The following is a 22746-nucleotide window of genomic DNA, read 5'->3' as shown; positions in this document are numbered from 1 at the left end:
GAAAAAGAATCAGCAGCTTACAAATCAGCTGCCTTCTCACAGTTCACTTTTTGTCTCAAACTCAGAACACATAATTTTTCCATTAACAGATACATGAAAAAGTGATCAGGTATTCAAGTTAGTTCAAAAGTTTAAAAGTCCACTTGTACACAGCAGTACAAGTAACTCTTATTAAAGTAAACCTTACCTTCTCATAGAATTATGTAAGTGGGATATAAATAAAAATTGCCACCTTTTCCAGGGGCTGGGAGACTTAGAATAAAATCCCATCATCATGTAATGTGGAAAGATTTTGCTGTACATGTTTATGCAGAGTACACATACATCTCAAAAACATCATGAATTTCATTTCAATATAACCTTAAGAAAATGCAATTTGCCTTAACAGAATTTGGGAAAATACTAAAATAACAATACTAGATCTTAGTGCAGGGGGAAAAAGTCTTGGGTCTTCTTTTTTGCCAAAAGAACTATAGTAAACAAAGGGTTACTCAAGATTTCAATCAACTCAATTTATGTTCCTTGCTGGCACTCTGTGGTTTTCTAACAGAAGTATTTTTTCAAAAGAAATACCTAACAGTTCTTACTATGCAGAAGTGTTCTATATACTTCACTTTTATTATCTCTTTTAATCTTCACAACAACCCTTCAAGGGTTATTATCATAACTATTTTATATAGACCAGCAAACTGGTACTAGGGAGGTTAAAGAACACATACTACACAGGTCACAAGTCTAGTGAGTGACAGAAGAGCAGTGTAAACCCAGGCATACTGACAGCAAAGTATAAGCACTCAGTCTACACAGCATGGACAGACACCAGTTATATTCTACAAGCTATTTCTGTACACAAAAAACTGCTGAAGGGGATAAGGTAAACTTCTACCCAGACAGCGAGGTGAGGCTAAGTGTTAGTCGCTCAGTCATGTCCAACTCATTTCTTGCTCAGTTATGTCCAACTCTTTGCAACCCCATAGACTGTAGCCCACCAGGCTCCTCTGTCCATGGAATTCTCCAGGCAAGAACACTGGAGTGGGTTGCCATTCCCTTCTCCAGGGGATCTTCCTGACCCAGGGATTGAACCTGGATCTAAAACCTTGCAGGCAGTTTCTTTACTGTCTGAGCCACCTAAAGCAAGCTACATTTGAAGCTCCCAAAGTACACAGACATGATCTGAAAGTGCATGTGAGGAAACCTGCACAGGGGTTGGGCAGGGAAGTCCCTTTTGAGCTCTGATTCTAATTTAAATTTTATATTCTGATTAAACATATATTTGTATATATATAAATATCTTAACACATCCAATATTACAAATATTTTATACACTATATAAATCATACACATTAATATGAAGTGCTATTCCTGGCAACGTTTTACATACAGTGAGAAAAACAGAAGTACTTTAATCCTGAAAGATAAGAGGTTGTGACTGCAGATATTTTAAAAGGTAGTTATAGAAGACATCTCTAAGGAGGTATCAAAAGGACAGAAGCAATCTGAATGAAAAAAGGTACCAGACATACACCCCTTTCTGAGGAACTTTACTTCAACAATTCTTATGCCTAAAGATATCATGACTCACCCACATGCCGTCAATGAAACACCAAAGCCCTCCTCTTGGATAATTAACTAGGAAGCAATCAGCTCTGACCTTGTTTGGCCCCACTGGGATTATCACACCATTGAAAATACAAATTCAAGGCTGCACCAAAAAGTGTGACCACTGAACTATCACATGCTTAATGGTGAATTTACAACAAGGCCTTTAGGACATTTCTGGGTTCAGTATTCCTGTGTTCTGGGTGAGATAAGCCATTATTTTCTCCACATTTCTCAATGTTTTGCAGGAGATGCTTCACAAAAATAGTGGTCAAACAGTTTGATAGATAATGCACATTTCCAAATGAAGGCTAACTTATAACCACAGCATTAAACTTTGCAGTATATCCACTAACATTCTGGAGAATATCAGACATTCTAGAGAACCACTGGGAAATAATGATCTGAACCATTTCTAACTAACATGGTTAATAAAATGTGTAAGCTTTAACTGGCAGAGACTCAAAATAGACTAGTGGTTGCCAGGGCCTGGGGAGAGAGGATATGGGCAGAGACTGCTTAATGGGTAAGGGACTTACTCTTGATGAAACTGTTTGCAACTAGACAGGTGATGGTTGCACAACAATGTGTATTAAACGTCACTGAATTGTACCCTTTAAAATGTTTAATTTTGTTATGTGAGTTTCACCTCAATTGAAAAAAAGTGAGGTCTTAAAACTCCCACACTCATCTCAGTAAATTAACAGTATTTATATCTTTGTTTTTCTCTACAGCGACTACTACTACAGAGCTTTTTTGCTAATGAAAGATGTGGGGGAAGGAAAGGGGTCTTATACGGACACAGAAACAAGACTCCAATTCTACAAATTCCTCTACTATTGGAGAAGGTAGACTGACTCCAAACCCAGACAAGTTAAAGAACAAAAGGAGACGCTCCTCGTAGTTATACCCGAACAGTTATATAGGAAAACTGCAAGTATACCTGGTAAACAAACTGATTCTAAGTTCTTGGCTAAAAGACACATAGTGCTTCATTCATCTCTTACAACGAATAAAGGATCTGCATAAATCTCAGAGTACTGGCAACCACAGTTACTTCACTCTCCATCACGCAACTTAGGCCAAAACTATTTATATGATACTTTGTTTTGCTAAGTTCCCAGGCAATTCTTTTAATAATGGTTAAACATGATGAAAAATATTACCCAGACAGGTTGGAATAAATTGCACTTTACATGTAAGACACAGTTTTAAGGATGGATGAATACATTAAGATATAAAAAAAATACAAGATGAAAAATTGCTTACCCTGTTGCTAAGCACCTTCTGAACAGGCTCAGAATCATCAAACACAACAAACCCAAAATTGGGTAATTTCCCACCACTGTTAATACGCAGTTCTACCACATTCCCATAATCTGCAAGTGAAACACAGATTATCAAATAAGTTAGAACACTTTTAAAAATATTACATGCACATTGTCCACCAACAGCCACCAGGCACATGTGGCTATAGGGAATGTGAACTGTGGCTACTCTGAAAGACGTGCCCTGTGTGCCAACACACACACAGGATTTCAAAGACTTACAATAGGATCACGGAAAATATCTCATGTTTACATATATTCAGATGATGTCTTAGACACACTAGGTTAAGTGAAATACTAATTTAATTGTCCAGTTCTAAGAGTCGGGCACGACTGAGCAACTGAACTGAACTGAACTGAAAGTGTAACTACAGGGTGATCTAGTGGTTAAGAATCTGCCTGCCAATGCAGGTGACAGGGGTTTGATCCCTGGTCCGGGAAGATCCCACATGCCGCAGAGCAGCTAAGCCTGTGTGTCACAACTACTGAAGCCCAAGCACCCTAGAGCTGGTGCTCCGCAATAAGCCACTGCAAAGAGAAGCTCGTGCACCACGACTAGAGAAGGCCCAAGTGCAGCAACAAAGACCCAGCGCAGTCAAATAAATAAATATATCTTAAAAATAAAAAATAAAGTGTTACTAGAAAACTTAAAATTACATACGTGACTATCTTCTATTTCTATCGGACAGCAGATGAATCTAGTGTTTAAAACTCAACAACATGAGTGGGAGGGAGGTTCAAGAGGGAGGGTGCATATGTATCCTAGGGGTGATTCGCATTGCTGTATGGCAGAAACCAACACAACGCTGTAAAGCAATTATCTTCCAATTAAAACTAAATCTTAAAAAAAGATGGGAAAAAAAACCCTTAATAACCTACTTTGAAAAAAGTCTTTAAGCTCTGATTTATCCACCTCATGAGGCAGGTTGCCAATGAAGAGCTGGTGACTGTCAGGGTGTCTCACAATTCTTCGGGGTTCCACATCGCCTTGCTCACCAGCCTCACGGACTGAAGAGGAAACAAAAACAGCAAGGAATGAGAAAGAAGACACCTTGCAGTAACTGTTCCATTCAACAGTTTTCTCTCTACCCCTAAACACAGATAATTCAATTCACTCTGCAATGTATTTTTAAATCTAAGTACCCACAAATATCAACTGCCCTCCCAAAACAAGCTCTCATCCTCAACATGCCCAGCGTAGAGAAGCCCTTCTGAGCTCTCACCTGGTCTGGGTCCCCTCTGGGGAGGAACATTTATTCGCTGTTCTCGCACCCTCTGATCCCTCTGAGGCCTCTGAAGTGGAATCTGAGATTCAGGCTTAGACTCCGGGCGAGGCTGAAAAATGTATGCGTCAAAATCAAAGCAAGCTTATCTTTTTTTTCCTTTTTAAGTGTTCTAACTAACAATAAGGTTTAAAACTAGAAAATGACCATTCTTGAGTTCTCTCACCATTCCCTCCAAAAAACCCAAACAAACAAAAATAAAAACACATTAAAAATCACTTTGTACCCATTCTCCTCTGCCTTATTTGTTGCTGTTGCTGTTCCTTAGTTGTCAAGTCGTGCCCGACTCTTTGTGACCCCATGGACTGTAGCCTGCCAGGCTCCTCTGTCCATGGAATTCTCCAGGCAAGAATACTGGAGTGGGTGGCCATTTCCTTCTCCAGGGGATCATCCCAACCCAGGGATCGAACCTGTGTCTCCTGCACTGGCAGGTGGATTCTTTATCACTGAGCCATCAGGGAACCCTGTCTTATCTGTTAAACCTCTCTAAATTCACATTACGTGAAAATATAAGTAAATTTGCCTAACATGCAAATTTAATTATAAACTCACCTGTGAAGCTGGTACTTTAACAACATGTGGGGGTATCCCAGTAACTGGAACAGCTCCACTGGGTGGAAGGTTCTTACTGGTCACAGATGCCCAAGAAAAGGTCTAAGGGAATACCACCATGAGTTGTTATAATACTTAGCAAAACAATATAAAAGTTCTAGGCTTTTGATTTCTTGTACATTATATGTGCATCACATTCTCAAGAGGCAAGATGGTTTCTAAGTAACTTGAGATTCCTTTGCCCCAGCACTTAAAATTTAGTACTAAAATTCCCTAGGTCTTATCAAGCATCAGCAAAATATGAGCAGCTACTTCCACTCAATTTCAAGTTTGTGAATCCAGGAAAATTCTCCCTCCAAAGCCAGCTCTTCCTCCTTGGATATTCTCACTCTATGATCCAATTCTTGAATTATCTCAATCAGTACCAAAATCACCAGATCTTATTTACCTCTTATCTCTTCATCTTCACTGCCATGACTCTAATCCAAGATGTCATTACCTCTCTCCAGGACTACAGTTAAACCACCTAACTTGTCATCTACTCTCACTCCAATAAACATAATTTTCCACCTGCAAGCTACAGTCATGTCACCATTTCTCTTTACTACTCACCTACAAACCTATTTTATACAGAACAGCAAACTACAAACCAGAGAGGTTACTGACAGTTCCCATAGAATAATGCTCAGAAAATTTCAAGACACTTAATAACTCTTAGACAAATAACAATTTAAGAACCCTGGCTGCATAAATACAGCCCTAAAACATACTCCTTCACAGAGCATCTGCTGTAAAGGTCCTGTGAATTCAGCCAGTATCATCCTGGTGTGACTCATGAAAGGTAACTGAAAAGCTTCAAACTTTTGAAATCAGTTATTCTAATTAGAACATATTACAATTAGTTTCTACTTCTACTGTAAAGTTGTCCTCAATTAGATTTCAGGGAAAAGTCTGCTGTGCCATGTAATTTTTTTGAAGATACACTATCCTTTTTTTGTGTAACAAGCACATAGTAACATGCAATTTGAATGCAGTATTAAAAAGAAGGTTTGTTGATATGGCAACAATATAGCACCCAAAACTTGTCTGAAAGTATTCAAATTTCCTTAGAGGAGGGAAAAAAATTCCTTTTGACTTTATAATGCAATATGCATCTTATCTGAGGTATGGTTCAATATGGAAGAATTTCCCCAAATGAATACAAAAATTCACCTACAAAAGTCATCCTAGCAACAAAAACACAGAAGAGATTTTTTACAACAGAAAGAAGCAGAATAAAACTGAAGACATGCTGCATACTCTCAAGTCCTCCTGCACTGTCTGGGCTATGTCTGCTGGTGCTGGAGAAGAACTCTTCTGAACATCCTCAGGAGCAGTTTCTTCCAAGACTGGCTCAGACTTTTCCTCCTGGACTTCAGATACAGGTTCCTGCTCTGGTTCTGGTTCCGGTTCAGGCTCTGGTTCAGCAACAGGTTCTTCTAAATGTTCTTCTAAGTCATTGCTTTCACAGTAAAATTTGAGAAATATCATTCTGCTTCCATTGATTTAGCAAGAAATTCCTATAGAGACCTGAACCTAAAAATAGCTCCCTCCTCCCCACAAATATCTACAAATTATGTATTTGAGTATTAAAACATGAAAATTTTTCAGAAAAGCCCTCGATGAGCAAGTCAGATTTGCTAGATTCTGATTAAGTAAATGCATCAAGCATATCAAAAGGAACTAGACCATTGTTTGGAGAAGGCAATGGCACCCCACTCCAGTACTCTTGCCTGGAAAATCCCACGGACGGAGGAGCCTGGTAGGCTGCAGTCCATGGGGTCGCTAAGAGTCGGACACGACTGAGCGACTTTACTTTCACTTTTCACTTTCATGCATTGGAGAAGGAAATGGCAACCCACTCCAGTGTTCTTGCCTGGAGAATCCCAGGGACGGGGGAGCCTGGTGGGCTGCCATCTATGGGGTCGCATAGAGTCAGACACAACTGAATCGACTTAGCAGCAGTAGCAGACCATTGTTTCTTGAAATCTCAAATTATCACAGTTTACCTATCACATATCACAAAACTCTTAATAGGCGGTAGGCAGGGGGGAAAGGGAGCTGTTTAATAGGTATGGTTTCAGTTGTGTAAGATAAAAAGTTCTAGATATCTGTTGCACAACTGTGTGCATATACTTCACACTACTATAAAGTACACTTGAAAATGGTTAAAATGTCATGTGGTTTTTACAACCCAAACATTTTCTCACACTAAAAACACAAGGAATTTTGGAGGAAAAAAAAAATCAGCTGTAATTCAAAACAGTTCTTAAACTTCCACACAAGTCATAGGAACAGTCTTTTAAAACTGCATATGCTTTCCTCCTGAACTTCTAATTTGGTAGGCTTGTGGTAGGATAATGAATCTTCATTTTCAACCAGCAACCCAGGTGAGTAAAGTCAGTCCCATCACACCTTCTAGTTCTCTCAAAGCACTTAATGCTATGCCTTATTAACACTTGATAAATTATTATTAATTATCAAGTGTTAATAATAACACTTATGCTATTAACACTTGATAAATCTCAAATCTATTTCCACTTATGGTGAAGAAAAAAACTGAACCAAAAAGCTACTTATGGATACTATTTAAGTAGGTCTCAGAGAACAATCTATATTAAACATGCTTTATATATTTATGTTAGACACCAAAAGCAAAACCTTTCTTCTGGGAAATTATCACTGAGACAATTCTGAGCATTATGGCTGCCCTCCAGCAAACAGGACTACACAACTCAAGTTTTCGTGCAGCTCTGGACAGATGAACAAAGTTTTCCTTACCTGACAGTTTGATCATAAAAAGTTCCAGAATCATCAGGTACCACCTCAGGTGTCTGCTGTCTTTCTTCAGGCTCCTCTACTTCTTCTTCAGATTCTAAATGAGAAAAAAAAATTAACATCTTTGTGTTCATTTAATTCACAAATATATTCACTTTCACAATGTTCATCATGACAAAAAAAGGCAATGATATGAGTACATAACACATAAAAGATAAAATAGGGCAACTGGATAAAATCATGAGACAGGATTTAAGGACAGAACTAAGGCTATTTTAATGTCTGGATTACAAGCATGGAATCTGAGGTAATCCAACAAATGTTCTACCGCCTAACTAGCTGTATGACTCCTGTGCCCTAGTTTATTAAATGGGAACAACAGTACATAACGTACTTATCTGTAAGGTTGTTGTATTACAGCCTTAAATAAATACAAAGTACTTAGAATCCTCAGTCATATAGAAAACACTAAAATACAGTCTCTCTCCAGAGCAATGGGCAGGCATATTTGCTGACCATTACAAGGTTTCAATTCCTAAAACTTAGGGTTCCACTCTAGTAACACACACCACTGCAGTGGAGGTACCATCTAAACTTCTGCAGAGTCCTATGCAAACTGTGACCAAGATGCTACTACTGCTGCCATAACTTGTCTACTAACTTGGGAGTTCAATGTGTCCCATCAATACCAGTGGCATAGACTAAGTGGTTGGCCTCAAGTAGGTTAAAATTGCCAAGATTTCTTATATCTTAACAATTAAAAGTTACTAATGAAAAATACAAAGAATTATGAAACCATTCAAGAAACTTACACTCTCTTCAAGTCAAACTGATGCCATCCAAAAAAAAATTTAGACAAGTAACTTACCCTCCTGAGGTTCAGTGATAAAGCCACCAAAGACCTCATCTTGGTATCTGAAGATATCATTGTGAACATAGAACTTATTTGCAACAGAGCCCTGTAATACCAACAAAAAGTTTTCATTTATAAGCAGGCTTTTCAAACTCCAAGTTACCCTACATCAAATTACCCTGGGCCATTAGTTCTCAACTAATGGCAGTATTGCCCATCCCAAGAGACATTTGGCAACTTCTGGAGACATTTCAGTTCTCCCATCGAGGAGTAGAACTGACAATTACTGAGTGGAGGGCAGGGATGTCACTAAGCATCCTACATTGCACAGGACAGCCCTGACAACAAAATTATCCAGGCTCAAATTTTAAGTCAAGGTGGAAAAGATCCTTGCTCTAATCTCAAATAGGTTAAAATCTCCAAGATTTTAAGACTTAACATGTTTGTTAAGAAGCACTCATATATACCATGTGCTTAAAATACCACTTAAATAAAATAAAATTTTTGAATATCTAAAAATTGACCAATTATTTAAGATGCCAAAACCCAAATCTCAAATTATTTCTTGAACAATAAATACGTTATTACCAACTACGTATTTTAAAATCCCCTAAATCTGTATCCAAGAATACTGACACAAGCACTCAAATGTGGTATAGCTAAAAAGGTTTGCCTACCCTAGGTATAAGACACTTATGTTGAAATCTATGTCATTTATTAGTCATTCAATTTCTAAGACTGTTTCTTCACCTGTAAAATGAGGGCTACGAACTCAAACTAGAGTTTTGATTATTAAATGAGACAGTTTATGAAACAATCCATTATACTTAGGTAATACTGAAATCTTCCTCTTGAAAGATAGGAAGTAAATTTATTAATATCCCATGATTTCTTGCATATTTAAGTCAATCAACAATTTTAACACTACAGATAATCTAAGCCTTCTCAAAAAATCATGACTAAACTGACTTCACGTGATTTTTCAAATAAACTGAGTTTATATTTAAACAGTAAAACGACAGGGATTTTAGATTCATTGTCCTTCAACAGAAAATTATCTTAAGGGTAATTCTAGAGAAAACTTTCAGCCAGCAAGTCATCATGAGCCCCTTCCACATGCTCACACAGATCACAGACAGGATTCCTAACTTTGCTCATTCTGGACCTGGCAACAAGACACTTCAAATGCAATTAATCAACAAAACCTGTGGTCCTTTCATGATAACTAAAAAAAAAAAAAAAAAAAAACAGGACTCCTTGAAGAAACAGTTGAACCCAAAACCGGGTTAGAGGATGGAGCAGGGAAAATGCAAGGTGATCCTGAAACCTCCTGTGCCATGGAGTGCCCTGTTTCCAAAAACCACCCCAAACAAAAAAACCAAACCCACTCAAAAGGGTTCACACTTAGCAGATCTGGGACATTTTAGAAATCAATAAAAGTTATTAATTAAATCTATTAAACAAAGATCCCATGATAGGAAAAAAGGTAAAGTTACTTACAGTAGAATGCCAACGAGTAGACAAAAAAAAAATTTAGATGATCACCATTTGTACCCATCAGAGTAGCAAGAATTCATGAATGCTTAAAACTAATACCTAAAACATTTGATGAAGAACATAAGTACATGCACAGTCTCAAAGAAGCCCGCAAGGAATCCCCTGGTGGTACAGAGGATAAGAACCCATCGAGCCAATGCAGGTCTGGGAAGAGTCCACAGCCCTGGAGCAACTAAGCCCGTGAGCCACAACTACTGAAGCCCACGCACCAAGAACCTGTGTTCCACAACAAGAGAAGCCATTGTAATAAAGAGTAGCCCCAGCTTGCCACCAGGTAGAGACAGCAACAAAGAGTCAGTGCAGCCAAAAATAAAATAAATAAAAAAGAAGCAAGCATAATTTACATTCTGATGAGAAAAGTAAAAACATTAACTTTACATGTCAACCTGGTGACCACCACCTTAACTAAGTAATACTAATAACAGAACTAAGTGTAAGTGTTAGTCGCTCAGTCGTGCCCGACTCTTTGTGACCCCATGGACTGAGCCCACCAGGCTCCTCTGTCCATGAGATTTTCCAGGCAAAGATACTGGAGTGGGTTGCCATCCCCCTGCTTCTTTAGGAGATCTTCCCAACCCAGGGATTGAACCCAGGGAGGCCTCCTGCACTGCAGGCAGATTCTTTACCAACTGAGCTACAAGGGAAGCTATGTGTATGTATATATATATATACACATATATATACACACACACATATATATATACATATACATATATACACACACATATTCTTTTCTTCTCCTTCATCTCTCCTTTTAGAAAACTGTAGAGTTCCCTGGTGGCTCAGATGATAAAGAATCTGCCTGGAATTGGGGTTTGATTCCTAGGTCAGGAAGATCCCCTGGAGAAGAAAATGGCAACCCACTGAAGTATTCTTGCCTGGAGAATTCCATGGACAGAGTAGCCTCGTGGGCTATAATCCATGGGGTCGCAAAAAGTCAGACACGACTGAGCAACTAATATCTCATGTCCTTCAGAGTTATTGCAACTCTCTTAATTCCATTGCTAACCAATGTGTGTTTTTGCTGCTGCTGCTAAGTTGCTTCAGTTGTGCCCGACTCTATGCGACCCCATAGACAGCAGCCCACCAGGCTCCTCGGTCCATGGATTTCCAGGCAAGAGTACTGGAGTGGGCTGCCATTGCCTTCTCCAGTAATAACAGGACTGCTAAGTCACTTCAGTCGTGTCCGACTCTGTGTGACCCCATAGACGGCAGCCCACCAGGCTCCCCCGTCCCTGGGATTCTCCAGGCAAGAACACTGGAGTGGGTTGTCATTTCCTTCTCCAATGCATGAAGGTGAAAAGTTAAAGGGAAGTCACTCAGTTGTGTCCGACTCTTAGCGACCCCATAGACTGCAGCCTACCAGGCTCCTCCGTCCATGGGATTTGCCAAGCAAGAGTACTGGAATGGGGTGCCATTGCCTCCAAATAATAGGACTAAATGATATCAAATGCGGAAAGACACGTATAACCTAAAACTAATCAGGAACTACCAGACAATTTAAACTGACACATTCTACATGGTAACTTGATTGTCCTCTTTAAAAATGTCTGCTGCTGCTAAGTCTACATCTTGATAAACAAAAGGTTAATGAATTACAGCAGATTAAAGGAGCCTAAAAAGACATAAGAGCTAAACACAATGTGTCATAATGAGCTGAATCTTGGATGAGGAAAAAAAATACTATTCTTTGTATTATTGGAACAGTAATCAAAATTTAATTATGGACTATAGATGGATAACTGTATTACAATTTTTTTAAAATATTGTATTTATTTATTTATTTGGCTGTGCCAGGTCTTAGTTGTGGCACATGGGATCTAGTTCCCTGCTGCTGCTTAGTTGCTCAGTCGTGTCTGATTCTTTGCGACCCTATGGATTGTAGCCCGCCAGGCTCCTCTATCCACGGAATTCTCCAGACAAGAATATTGGAGGGGGATGCCACCTCCTTCTCCTTCAGGAATCAAACTTGGGCCTGTTACACTGGGAGGGAGGGGAAATCTTAGTCACTGGACCACCAGGAAATCCCGTAAATACCTCCTGACTTTGATTAAGAAATGAAGTGCTCATTCTTAAGAAATGTTCACTTCAGTATCTGAAGATGACTAGCCATAATGTCTCCAATTTACTTTTCAAACAGTTTAGAATTAAAACACACAGGTAAATAGAAAAAGAATTACATAAAAAAATAGAATTATAAATGTGTGGGCAAATATGGCTCTAGGTAAGATAACATGTAGGAGTTACTACTGTACTATTTCTGTAAATTTAAAATTTCAAAAATTAACAGTCTTTAGAAACACATGTACAAATTTTTATATCTTTTTTTTTCATACCTCAGGAGCAAGGACAAAGGTCTGCATGAATCTCCTCAAAGCCTGGTTGTTATTAGAGAGCAAGCCCATCACCTGGACCACCACACCGTCATTCAGAGTAGCATGAGCATCAACGTGGCGGATCTTAGTGTGGCAATTGGTGAAGTTTTGTGACATCACTTTCCTATGGATTTCCTAAGGAATCAGGCAAGAGATAATGCAGAAGCTCCAATAACAAAAAACTTTCTAACACAGCAAAGAGCATTGATCTGTGCACATCTGAATTACAAACTACAGAGACCCCACTGTAATTTGTCTTAGTATACTATATTTCCAGTGACACCCTGACTTTTTAAAACTATTGTCTTCAATTAACATATCTAAACATGTTTACAATAGGTGATCTCCATGCTAAAACCAATTATCTTCAAACATAAAAAAACTTCAGAATATATCACACCAAATGAACAAAAAAATTTTCAATGACTAATAAAATCAAGAAGTTATTGAATATCTGAATTTCCAAACAGAAGTTGACAATTTTAATTCTCAAATATCAACAAACATTAAGCATGTATCCACCTCAATTCAATGGGTTATTTCCTAGCTGATCAACAGCCTACATAAAGCTTGTTATGCTTATGCTTACTTTCTGTCCATAGACAGCATCTGCTGGCTTTCCATTTGAATCCAATCCCCCATGGACATAAGAAGAGTTCTTTCCATAAAACCTGTAAAACAGAAATATACTTGTCATCTTTAAGCATCCTAAGACCAGGTATTTATTGTTCATGTTTGAACCCATCTGCTTCACTAGTACATTCTTGGAGGCACGAATGTGTTTTCTTTCTCATCTTTGTATGCTCCACCCCCTACATTCATAACATTTGCTGAATGGGAATGAATTTGGTCAAGGAATTTTTGCAAGTCAAAAGTTCCAGGTCTCAAGAAAGAATGATCGTGTTGGAAGGGATCTTGTAGTGCACCTCAGGAAGGCCATGTAACACACAAGTTCCCGTTTTCACTCACGGAGAAGACAGGTAGTCTTGATGATAGGTAAGGATTTCTATAGACTTCCCTGGTGGCTCATTCCTGCCAATGCAGGAGACTCAGGTTCCATCCCTGGGTGGGGAAGGTCCCCTGGAGAAGGAAATGGCAACCCACTCTAGCATTCTTGGCTGGAGAATTCCATGGACAGAGGACCCTGGTGGGCTACAATCCAAAGGGTTGCAAGAGCTAGACAAGGCTAAACAGCTATTCTCTCCACAGTCTTGGAGAATCCTTTTCTATCTGAGAATGCATGTGATAAATTCCCATTAAAACCCAGTAACTCAGGCAGAAGAGTTTAAGGAGTTCCATTTTTGCTGATGCATTAGGAGCGTCAGACTTAATTAATTCTCCATACCTTTAATTCACCTATATCTTCAACTGTTTTGTTTTCATTACAACAATACTGAATTAGGAAGGTGCCAACAACTTCCGCCCCAGCCCTGCCAACACACACATGCAATGCCCTAACTCGGGGATAATCACTATTAGGATTTCTTGGCACCTGTATTCCAGACAAACAATCTTTCACAAACCAACCCAAAATTTTCTCTATCTTGATTATTTCCCCCATGATCCCCAAAAAATGGACAGATCTGGGCCCTTAAGGATACCTGAACTACCTTTCAACTTTTTAAGTTATTAAAAGGCTCCATATTAGCCAGCCACTTAGTTCACTGCTGGCTAATCCTCTTTTCATTGTATCTAAAATGTACCTCAGAGATAAAATGTGAAAAAATACATGTGTTACAATCAATAAGTAACAACAGTGACAAGAAATATATTTGGTTAGTTTGTTTCAACTCCTACTCCATTTTAAATTCTAAATGTATCTAACCACTAAAAGCAAAGAATACAATTGACCAAAAAATAACAAAAAGGGGGATGTTTATGGTTTAAAGACTTATTCTATCACTCAATAGTCCTGCGAATACCAGCAAATTTTTAAGCCCTTAGTGTCTTTACCCGGAGAAGGCAATGGCACCCCACTCCAGTACTCTTGCTTGGAAAATCCCATGGACGGAGGAGCCTGGTAGGCTGCAGTCCATGGGGTCGCTAAGAGTCGGACACGACTGAGCGACTTCACTTTGACTTTTCACTCTCACGCACTGGAGAAGGAAATGGCAACCCATTCCGGTGTTCTTGCCTGGAGAATCCCAGGGACAGGGGAGCCTGGTAGGCTGCCGTCTATGGGGTCACACAGAGTCGGACACGACTGAAGTGACTTAGCATAGCATAGCATCGTGTCTTTACCTGTGAAATGAAGTTAATTATTCCACAAGGCCTTACACTAACAGCTTCTTTTTTTTTTTAAAGATCAAGAAAGGTATAGGAGAAAAAATAGTTCTGGTCCAACAAATACACATACATTTTGAAATTTCTAAAAAGTATTCTAATAATTCCACAGAAATAGACTGAGGAGTTTTCTACAATGCAGCATTATTTATAGGAACAAATACTGAAGGCAACTTATATATTCATCATTAGTGGAGTAACATAACAATTTTTTAGAAAATAAAAATTTCATGGATATTAAAATTAATGATACATGCACTATCCTTGTAAGATAACAGATTATTGCTAAAACACAGCATAATAAAAATATTTGCATCTACATAGAAAAATTAGCATTGTTTTTCTAAAGACTCCCACGTTTATTTCATACATCTGTTTTAATTTACAATAAATCGTTTCCACAAAAAACCATACATCCTAATTTTTTAAAGCATATTAACACAAAAATATGTCAGAACAGGAACAGTCTCGTACCTTCAATACATTCATAACTAAATAATTAATGGTTCACCAAGAGAAAAATACGCAAAAAAAAACCAAAAGTACAAATATACATTTATATTTAAAGCATTATATTTCTGATAATGTATAGGAAACTTTGTCTAATTTTCAAATATTTACATATTGTACTATTATAAAATTTGAATACCCATCACCTTTTGGTACTTACAAAGCATTTTTATGCAACAACCCTAGAAAGAGCATAATGAATCAGAGAATCTTTTTTTTAATTCTCAACTGAAGGTTAATTACAATATTGTGTTGGTTTCTGCAATATATCAACATGCATCAGCCATAGGTATACATATGTCTCCTCCCTCTTGAGGGAATAAGAGCATCTTAAATACTCACTAAAACACAGAATTAGGTGATACTCAGGGAAAAAAAAATTTACCTGTGTAGCATGTCTGGGGCCTGGTTCAACAGTGTGTAATACTGTCTCACAAATTCCCGCCCGACCAGCAGGGGACTAGGCTTCTCCATAACCATTGCTTTGGTCAATTCAACCTGGAAAAAAAAAAAATCAAATATGTTCTACCTGATAGATCAAGTATAAGGGGAGAAAGGAGCAGGGGCGGAGACTGAATCATTTAGCTGAGATTGACTCATAGACCAAAAAGATCACTTCAGCAATTCTTGGGTTTTAAAAGGAATAAACATTATAAGAAACAAAGCAAACCCACATAGACCAGTGAGATTTTATACGTTCAAATTTACTGTAATCAGACAAATGCTATGGGGAAAAAAATATCCCTATGAAGAATTAACTCATTATTCCCAATATTCAATTTTTGTAAACTGAACATAACAACATCAAAGGTACATATTTGCAACGTGCATTTCAATTTTCCCAAGCTACTAAACTCAGTTGAGGGTTCCACAAGGAAAAAACAAAGCAGTGTTCCACCTGTAACATTACAACATACTACCGTGGTGGTATAAGGTTCAAGTGCGACAATACAGCTTTGACAATACAGATACACAGTATCACATTTTTAGTCAAACTAAATCAGAGATTTTTACTACCTTTAAAAAATTCTAAATTGCTTATTTTATATCTAGATCAAAAAATGAAAACAGGCAAAAAGTAACAAGCAAGATGTTTTTATTCAACAAAATAATCCCTGCCATCTCAAAATTAAGACTTAAAGTGAGTGCGCTGGAATATTTAAAAAGGCACCTGGCACATGGTAAGTTTTCAAATACTGTCACTCACTACTTTAAAAAACCCTTTCAAAAACGTATCTGGCATGAGATCACCCAATTTTTCATTTGAGGAGATAAAATCACCCTGAACTTTATAAACGTAAAGGCAAAGAGAGGTATGTATAATTAACTACAGCATAAAGAAGAAACGAGACAAACTGCATTACAGTTTTCTTAAAGAATGGGCAAAATGGATTGAATTTGGTTCTTGCACAAGCAGGATGTGGAGATGTTTATCCTTCACTAGTCTATGATTGCATTATTCTTAAATTACCTGTACCATTTATTACTTGTTTCACCAAACTCTACGAAACTAGACTAATAACATCAATCTAACTGTATCCTTTGACACTGCTAAGTAGTTTCATAATAAATTTCTAAATAATACTTTATCAAATACTGCTTACCACATTCAATCTTCTCACGCAAAATGATGAAAATCCTCCAGGTTACAATATCAAAGGTTAAGAAAAAGAAAAACTTACAGACCCCATCTACAACTTCTCCTTTCCCTTTGAGATTATCTAGATAATTCAAATTAAAAAAAAACAAACAAAACAAAAACAACTCCATCAGCTCGATTACACCATTATCATCAATGCTTTATCTTAGGTCATTGTCATAAAGCCACGAAAGGGAAACATATTTATATTTATATAGCAAATTGATCTTTACTTCATTTGTGATTTTTTTCTTTTACTATTATAATTCTGAAGCTTCTCAGAAAAATCTGTATTATTCACCAAGTTTCTTATTAGTTTAACAGTTTATAGAATTGAGTATCTTGCAAACTAGGGTCTCAATTAGCATTTTAAAATGTTTCAAATAGATGACACTTTATTTCAGGATTACCTCATATAGTCTTGCAGACTCCCAAGGATTATATTCACACTATAAGCACTATATGGTTCCATTAAATTGGAAACTCCAGCTCAAGTCTCTCCTTTAAGCTCATCTATAATAAATATCAACCAATCAGCTCAAGGGAAATGGTAGCAGTACTTAAAAATAATACCTCTGTCAACTACAGAAGTTGACAGATACTTCTGTCGTATCTCAATAATTGAGAAAAAAAGAAAAAGTAACAGAATACCCATTATTTTAGTGCTAAAAAACTATATTGCTTCAATGCTTAAAATAAAGGAGGGGACTGATTCTTAAAATAGCCAATGGCTTCAAGAATGCTATATAAGTCATGGTCAGATAAAAAGAACATTTGAAAGAAGGCTGCAAGCTTCCTTTAAGAGTTAAGTTTCTTAAGAGACCATTTCTTATGTAACTTTCTAGCTCCAAAACTGTATCTGACACACTCACGAATAAAAAGCTTTCTTTCATTCATCATTTTCATCACAAAAGATGTTTATCTTTTTTTTGGTTAGAATTTTATACAAGCAAAGCAGATTTTTGATCATCCATTTGTCAGGCTGAACTGTCAAGGTTGTCTAGAATTCAGATTATAACAGCAGATACTTTTTTTTTCAATGATTAAGAAAAAGTCAGAGAAAACTAAGCAAAGATGCTTAGGGGAAAAAAACCTAAGCTGCCTGAGAGGGAACAGACTGGGAAGGACCTGAGGGGAACTGCCTGGGGTGAGAGGACTCTAAGCATTTGAGTAATGGCTTATTGTACAAAACTAAAAATCTTTTCAAATTGAACTTTAAAATTCTCTAATTTTGTGGTTTGCAAATTATGCCTCAAAAGTTTAAATAAAAAAAAATATTGGAACGATAAAATGCTGTAGAGTAATTAACAATACTGAACACCCAACAGCACCAGTGACTACAAAACGTTTGGGGAAGTTCTTCCGTCATCTAAGACCATACTCTGCAAGTTTTGTGAATAACGTCAGCATTTCCAGTAAAAAATAAACTGTAGGACTTCCCTGGTGGTAGAGAGGTTAAGAATCTGCCTGCCAATGCTGGGGATGCAGGGTCGATCCCTGATCCAGGAAGAGTCCACATCCTGAGGAGCAACTAAGCCCGTGGGGCCCAAGTACTGGTCGCACACTCCAGAGACTGCGAGCACCAACTGCTGAGTCCGCGCACTAGGGCCTGTGCTCCACAAGAGAAGCCACTGCAGCTAGGGAAAGCTCACACGCAGCGAGAAAACCCAGCCCAACTGAAAATACATTTAAAAAAGAAAACTTTGGCATTTGAACCCAAAAGATTTAGTCTATATGAGACTCAATCAATTCTCATCAGAAAAATTTTATTTGGTAAATTAGCTCTCTGAAATCTCCATCTTCATTTCTAGTTCAAACATAAAACAGAAGCTATCAGGAATATGTTAACATTGTACCTTCTGAGAATAAAGTCTCACCCTGGTTCACTAGAACTCTCAGTTCTATCAAATTATATCTAAAATATTGAAAGCAAACAAAATCAAATTGCATTTTCTCAGAAAAACTAATGTTTTACCAGTTCCTGATCTATTATAATTAGAAACTATGCATACCAATGAAAATATATGCTAAAAATTTCTCAAGATCCTCCCTTATTTATTAAATACTCCTGAAACACTGTGTCCTTCTAGAAGAGCTTTTGCAAATTTAAAATACTATGGATTCTGGTTGTTACTTATATAACAGCACATGCCAATGGATACATTACTGCTTGGACTATGAAGCATGTACCATAATCAGAAATAGCAAACAAACTAAACAGTCTTATCCTTTTTAATTATCAACAGCAAATCCTCCTTCCTTGTGCTGATGTGAAGACTGGGAGACTTCCTAAAATATAACATGCCACTCCCAAGACTAAATAAGTAAGTCTGCTGAACATTCCAATTATATCTAATTTGGAGACCACTCTCTTAACACTGCCTTCAGATCTAAAGGACAAATTTTTGGGGGCATATATTACAACTCAGAAATCAGTATAGTCTAGAAAGATCAGTGATGAAAGAAACAGGACCTGGCAAAAATAAAGGGAAAGGGAAGAAATCACTCACTTTCATTAAAGTTTACATTCCACTAATTTTCTATCCAACTTTGTAATGTTGTGACTGTCATAATATACCAAAATGGGCATAGGGGACAAGAAAAACATATTTTAAAAATTATACTTTCTCTTACTTTTTCAAGAAATACTTTAAAGGTCCTAGGTTAGAGAAAGGGGAATTACAGAACAGTTTTTGCTCTAAAGAAGTAAAGGAAAACATGGCCACTTAGAAATATATCCACTACTGTATTCCTGAGCTAGTAACAATTTCTCTAGTGCCCCTCAGTTCTTTCATCTCTAAAATTAAAATCATAACTGCAAGAACTAAGTGTATGATAGTAAGCACTTAATATTAACTGTTACAATATATTGATATTGTAACTATTAACTGTAACAAACAACTGTAACAAAACTGTAACATTTCTACATTCCACCATTTTCTGTCACCCAGAAGAGTATTTCCTTAACCATTTTGCTAGCAAAATAAGAACAGGATTATCTCTTTCAAGAATAAGTTTTCTACAGAGTTCCCTTGGACTACAAAAAGCCCAAGCACCTAATATAAAACTATGTTTTACTGAACTTCTAGGTTGACTTGATGACAACAGTGTTCCACTCATGAATGCCACATAGGAAGACTCGCCTGTATGCCCATAGAACGTAACTGGTCCAATTAAACTGTAAAACCAAATCAAGTGCACGTCTTAGTATCGTAACTTTTAAACATGCATCGTGAAGATAAAATAATTTTAGTGTGTTCACACTATGTTACACATAAAAACTTCTACTCTTTAAAAAATATAAACAAAGCATCATGTATAATGCTCAGTGGCTCAGTTGTGCCCAACTCTTTGCCACCCCATGGACCCTATCCATGGACTATAGCCTGCCAGGTTCCTCTATGCACAGGATTTACCTGGCAAGAATACTGGAATGGGTTGCCATTTCCTACTCCAGGGGATGTTCCCAATCCAGGGTTCCAATCTGTGTCTCCTGCACTGGAAGGCAGATTCTGGAAAGCCCTAAGATAGTCACATAAGCACTTAAAAGATTAAAAAGCGATACAATTGATAACTACACCAGTTTAACTGGAGTGAATTTGAGTATTTCTGGGAAACTACAATATAAAGTCACCCTATTTATAGCAGTCATATAAAGTCAGTATGAACTAGATCTCAGAAACACAGTCACTTGCCAAATATGTACTTGTATGATAGCCCTGAAACGTTTTTAAGCGTGTTCAGTATATGTAAAACAGTACATTGTTCAGATACACAGGTAAATATATTTTTAAAATAGTCTGGATATAAAAACAGACAAATAGACCAACCAAACAGAATAAAGAAATATACTCACACATAAATAAACAACTGATTTCCAAAAGGGCAGACAATTCAGTAGAAAAAGGGTATTCTTTTCAACAAATGGTGCTAGAACAACTGCATATCCATATATACAGAGAGAACCTCAATTCAAGCTTCACAGTATATTAAAATTTAACTCAATAGTTTTAGATGAAACCTAAAACTATAAAAATTCTAAAGAGAATCTTAATGACCTTGGGTCATTTTTGGATATAACAAAAATGTATTCTATAACAAGACAGATTGATAATGTGAACTCCCACCAAAATTAAAACCTTTCAGGGACTTATCTAGAGGTGCAGTGGTTAAGACTCACTGCTTCCAATGCAGGGGGTGCAGGTCTGATCCCTGGTCAGGAAGCTAGGATTTTGTACACTGGGTGATGTGGCCAAAAAGGTTTTCACTTTGCAAGAGAGACTATTAAGAGAATGCAAAGGCAAAGGCTTGCAGTAAATATCTGGAAAGCAACTTGTATCCAGAATATATAAAGAACTCTCAAAGCTGAATAACCCCATGAAGAATTAGTGTAAGACCTAGAGACAATTCATCAAAGAAATTATGAAAAATGCTGATCAATATCATCGGTAATTACAGAAATGCAAAACAAAACCACAATAAAGTACCACTGACACACCTGTCAGAGTGACAACTTCAAAGGCTGACTCTACAGTGTTGCAGAGAAGGAAACAGCATCCCACTCCAGTGCTCTTGCCTGGAGAATCCCAGGGATGGGGGAGCCTGGTGGGCTGCTGTCTATGGGGTCACACAGAGTCGGACATGACTGAAGTGACTTAGCAGCAGCAGCAGCATACAGTGTTGGCCAGGATATCGAGGAAAAGGAACATTCAAACACTGCTGGCAGGAATGTAAAACAGTATAACCACTTTGGAAAAGTTAGGCAGTTTTTTAAGAAGCTCTATTTGTAATAGCCAAAAGCTGGAAACAAACCAATTTCCTCCAGCAGGTGATGGATAAACAAATTGTTGTATATTATAGAACAGAACAGTCAATACTAGTCAGCAATTTAAAAAAAAAAAAGAAGCACATATTGTATAATTCCATTTATATAAAAATTCTAGAAAGTATAAACTGATCTTCAGTGACAGAAAGCAGGTAAGGGATCCCGGGGGGCAGAGGAGGAGGGGGAGTGGACAAGAGAGAATGCAAAGGAGCACAAGCGACTCTGGGGGATGAGCGCTATTTTCACTGCAGTCTTGGCTGTGGTGATGGTTTCATGGGTATAAACAATGCCAAAAGCTATCAGATTCTACACTTCAAGTATGTGCAGTTTACTGTATGTCAATCATACCTCAATAAAGCTATTTTTTAACCCACTAATATAACAGCTTGGAAAGACAAAAGGTTGTCTCACAAGAAGAGAGGAGAATGGGAACCTACACATGAAAATAAGCAAATTTTAAAAAGTGATGCAAAATGTTAACTGTCAATTCTGAGACAGAGACATTTAAGGAATTTTTTTACTCTATTTTAATACCTATCAAAAACACTAAGAAGAAATAAACACTAAGAAGAAATAAACAGTGAGAGTTTCTGTCTACTAACGTAAGTATACTAAACTATTGTGAAGTTTGCTGCAAGGCTATGCTATGTACTCAAACATGTGAAATCTGGCTTAACTATCAGAAATAAAAACGCTTTCCAGGAACCAGAGAAACTATTGCAGAAACCAAGCTACTCTAGCGCACAGCAAGAGCAGCATAACCATCACTGAACTTACTACTGTTCAATCTATTTTCCAAACTCCTCACGTTTACCACCTGTTACCCTCCTTCAAAGTTCTTCCTGACAACTCCTTGGAGAAATGGGACAGGCAAAAATACAAGGTGAGTCTGAAGTATCTGATAAAGGAAATGCTTTAAAAAAAAAAATAGGCAAACATCAAAAGGACACAAGTCAAAACTAGAACAACTGAAGCAATAAAGTAATAAGTAAAAAAGCAAAATTAAGTTAGAAGAACACTGGATTACAACCCCCTAAAATAACTAAAAATCCAAAAATTAATGGGTAAAGTGTTTAAAAAATGGGAAAATGAAGTTCTTAAAAAATATAGCAGGACTTTTCTGGT

At 37.4% G+C, this 22746-nt stretch overlaps 1 protein-coding gene across 5 annotated transcripts in view; it reads right to left on the bottom strand.

Moving 5' to 3' along the window:
* The window catches only part of G3BP1 (G3BP stress granule assembly factor 1), a 35457-nt gene that overhangs the window by 7138 nt on the left and 5573 nt on the right, over nt 1-22746 (bottom strand). For 2 of the 5 annotated variants that reach the window (NM_001037611.2, XM_005209645.5), the window contains 10 exon segments: nt 2869-2978; nt 3807-3935; nt 4151-4262; nt 4763-4864; nt 6062-6263; nt 7583-7676; nt 8448-8538; nt 12326-12499; nt 12954-13035; nt 15543-15655. In NM_001037611.2, coding sequence (NP_001032700.1) covers nt 2869-2978; nt 3807-3935; nt 4151-4262; nt 4763-4864; nt 6062-6263; nt 7583-7676; nt 8448-8538; nt 12326-12499; nt 12954-13035; nt 15543-15637 — 1191 coding nt within the window. In that variant the 5' untranslated portion in view covers nt 15638-15655. 5 annotated transcript variants of the gene reach the window in all.

This window comes from Bos taurus, chromosome 7 (assembly GCF_002263795.3).
Source record: "Bos taurus isolate L1 Dominette 01449 registration number 42190680 breed Hereford chromosome 7, ARS-UCD2.0, whole genome shotgun sequence".
Lineage (NCBI taxonomy): Eukaryota > Metazoa > Chordata > Mammalia > Artiodactyla > Bovidae > Bos > Bos taurus.
The sequence above is the reverse complement of the archived record's forward strand: the minus strand, read 5'-3'. Positions and strand labels throughout refer to the sequence as shown.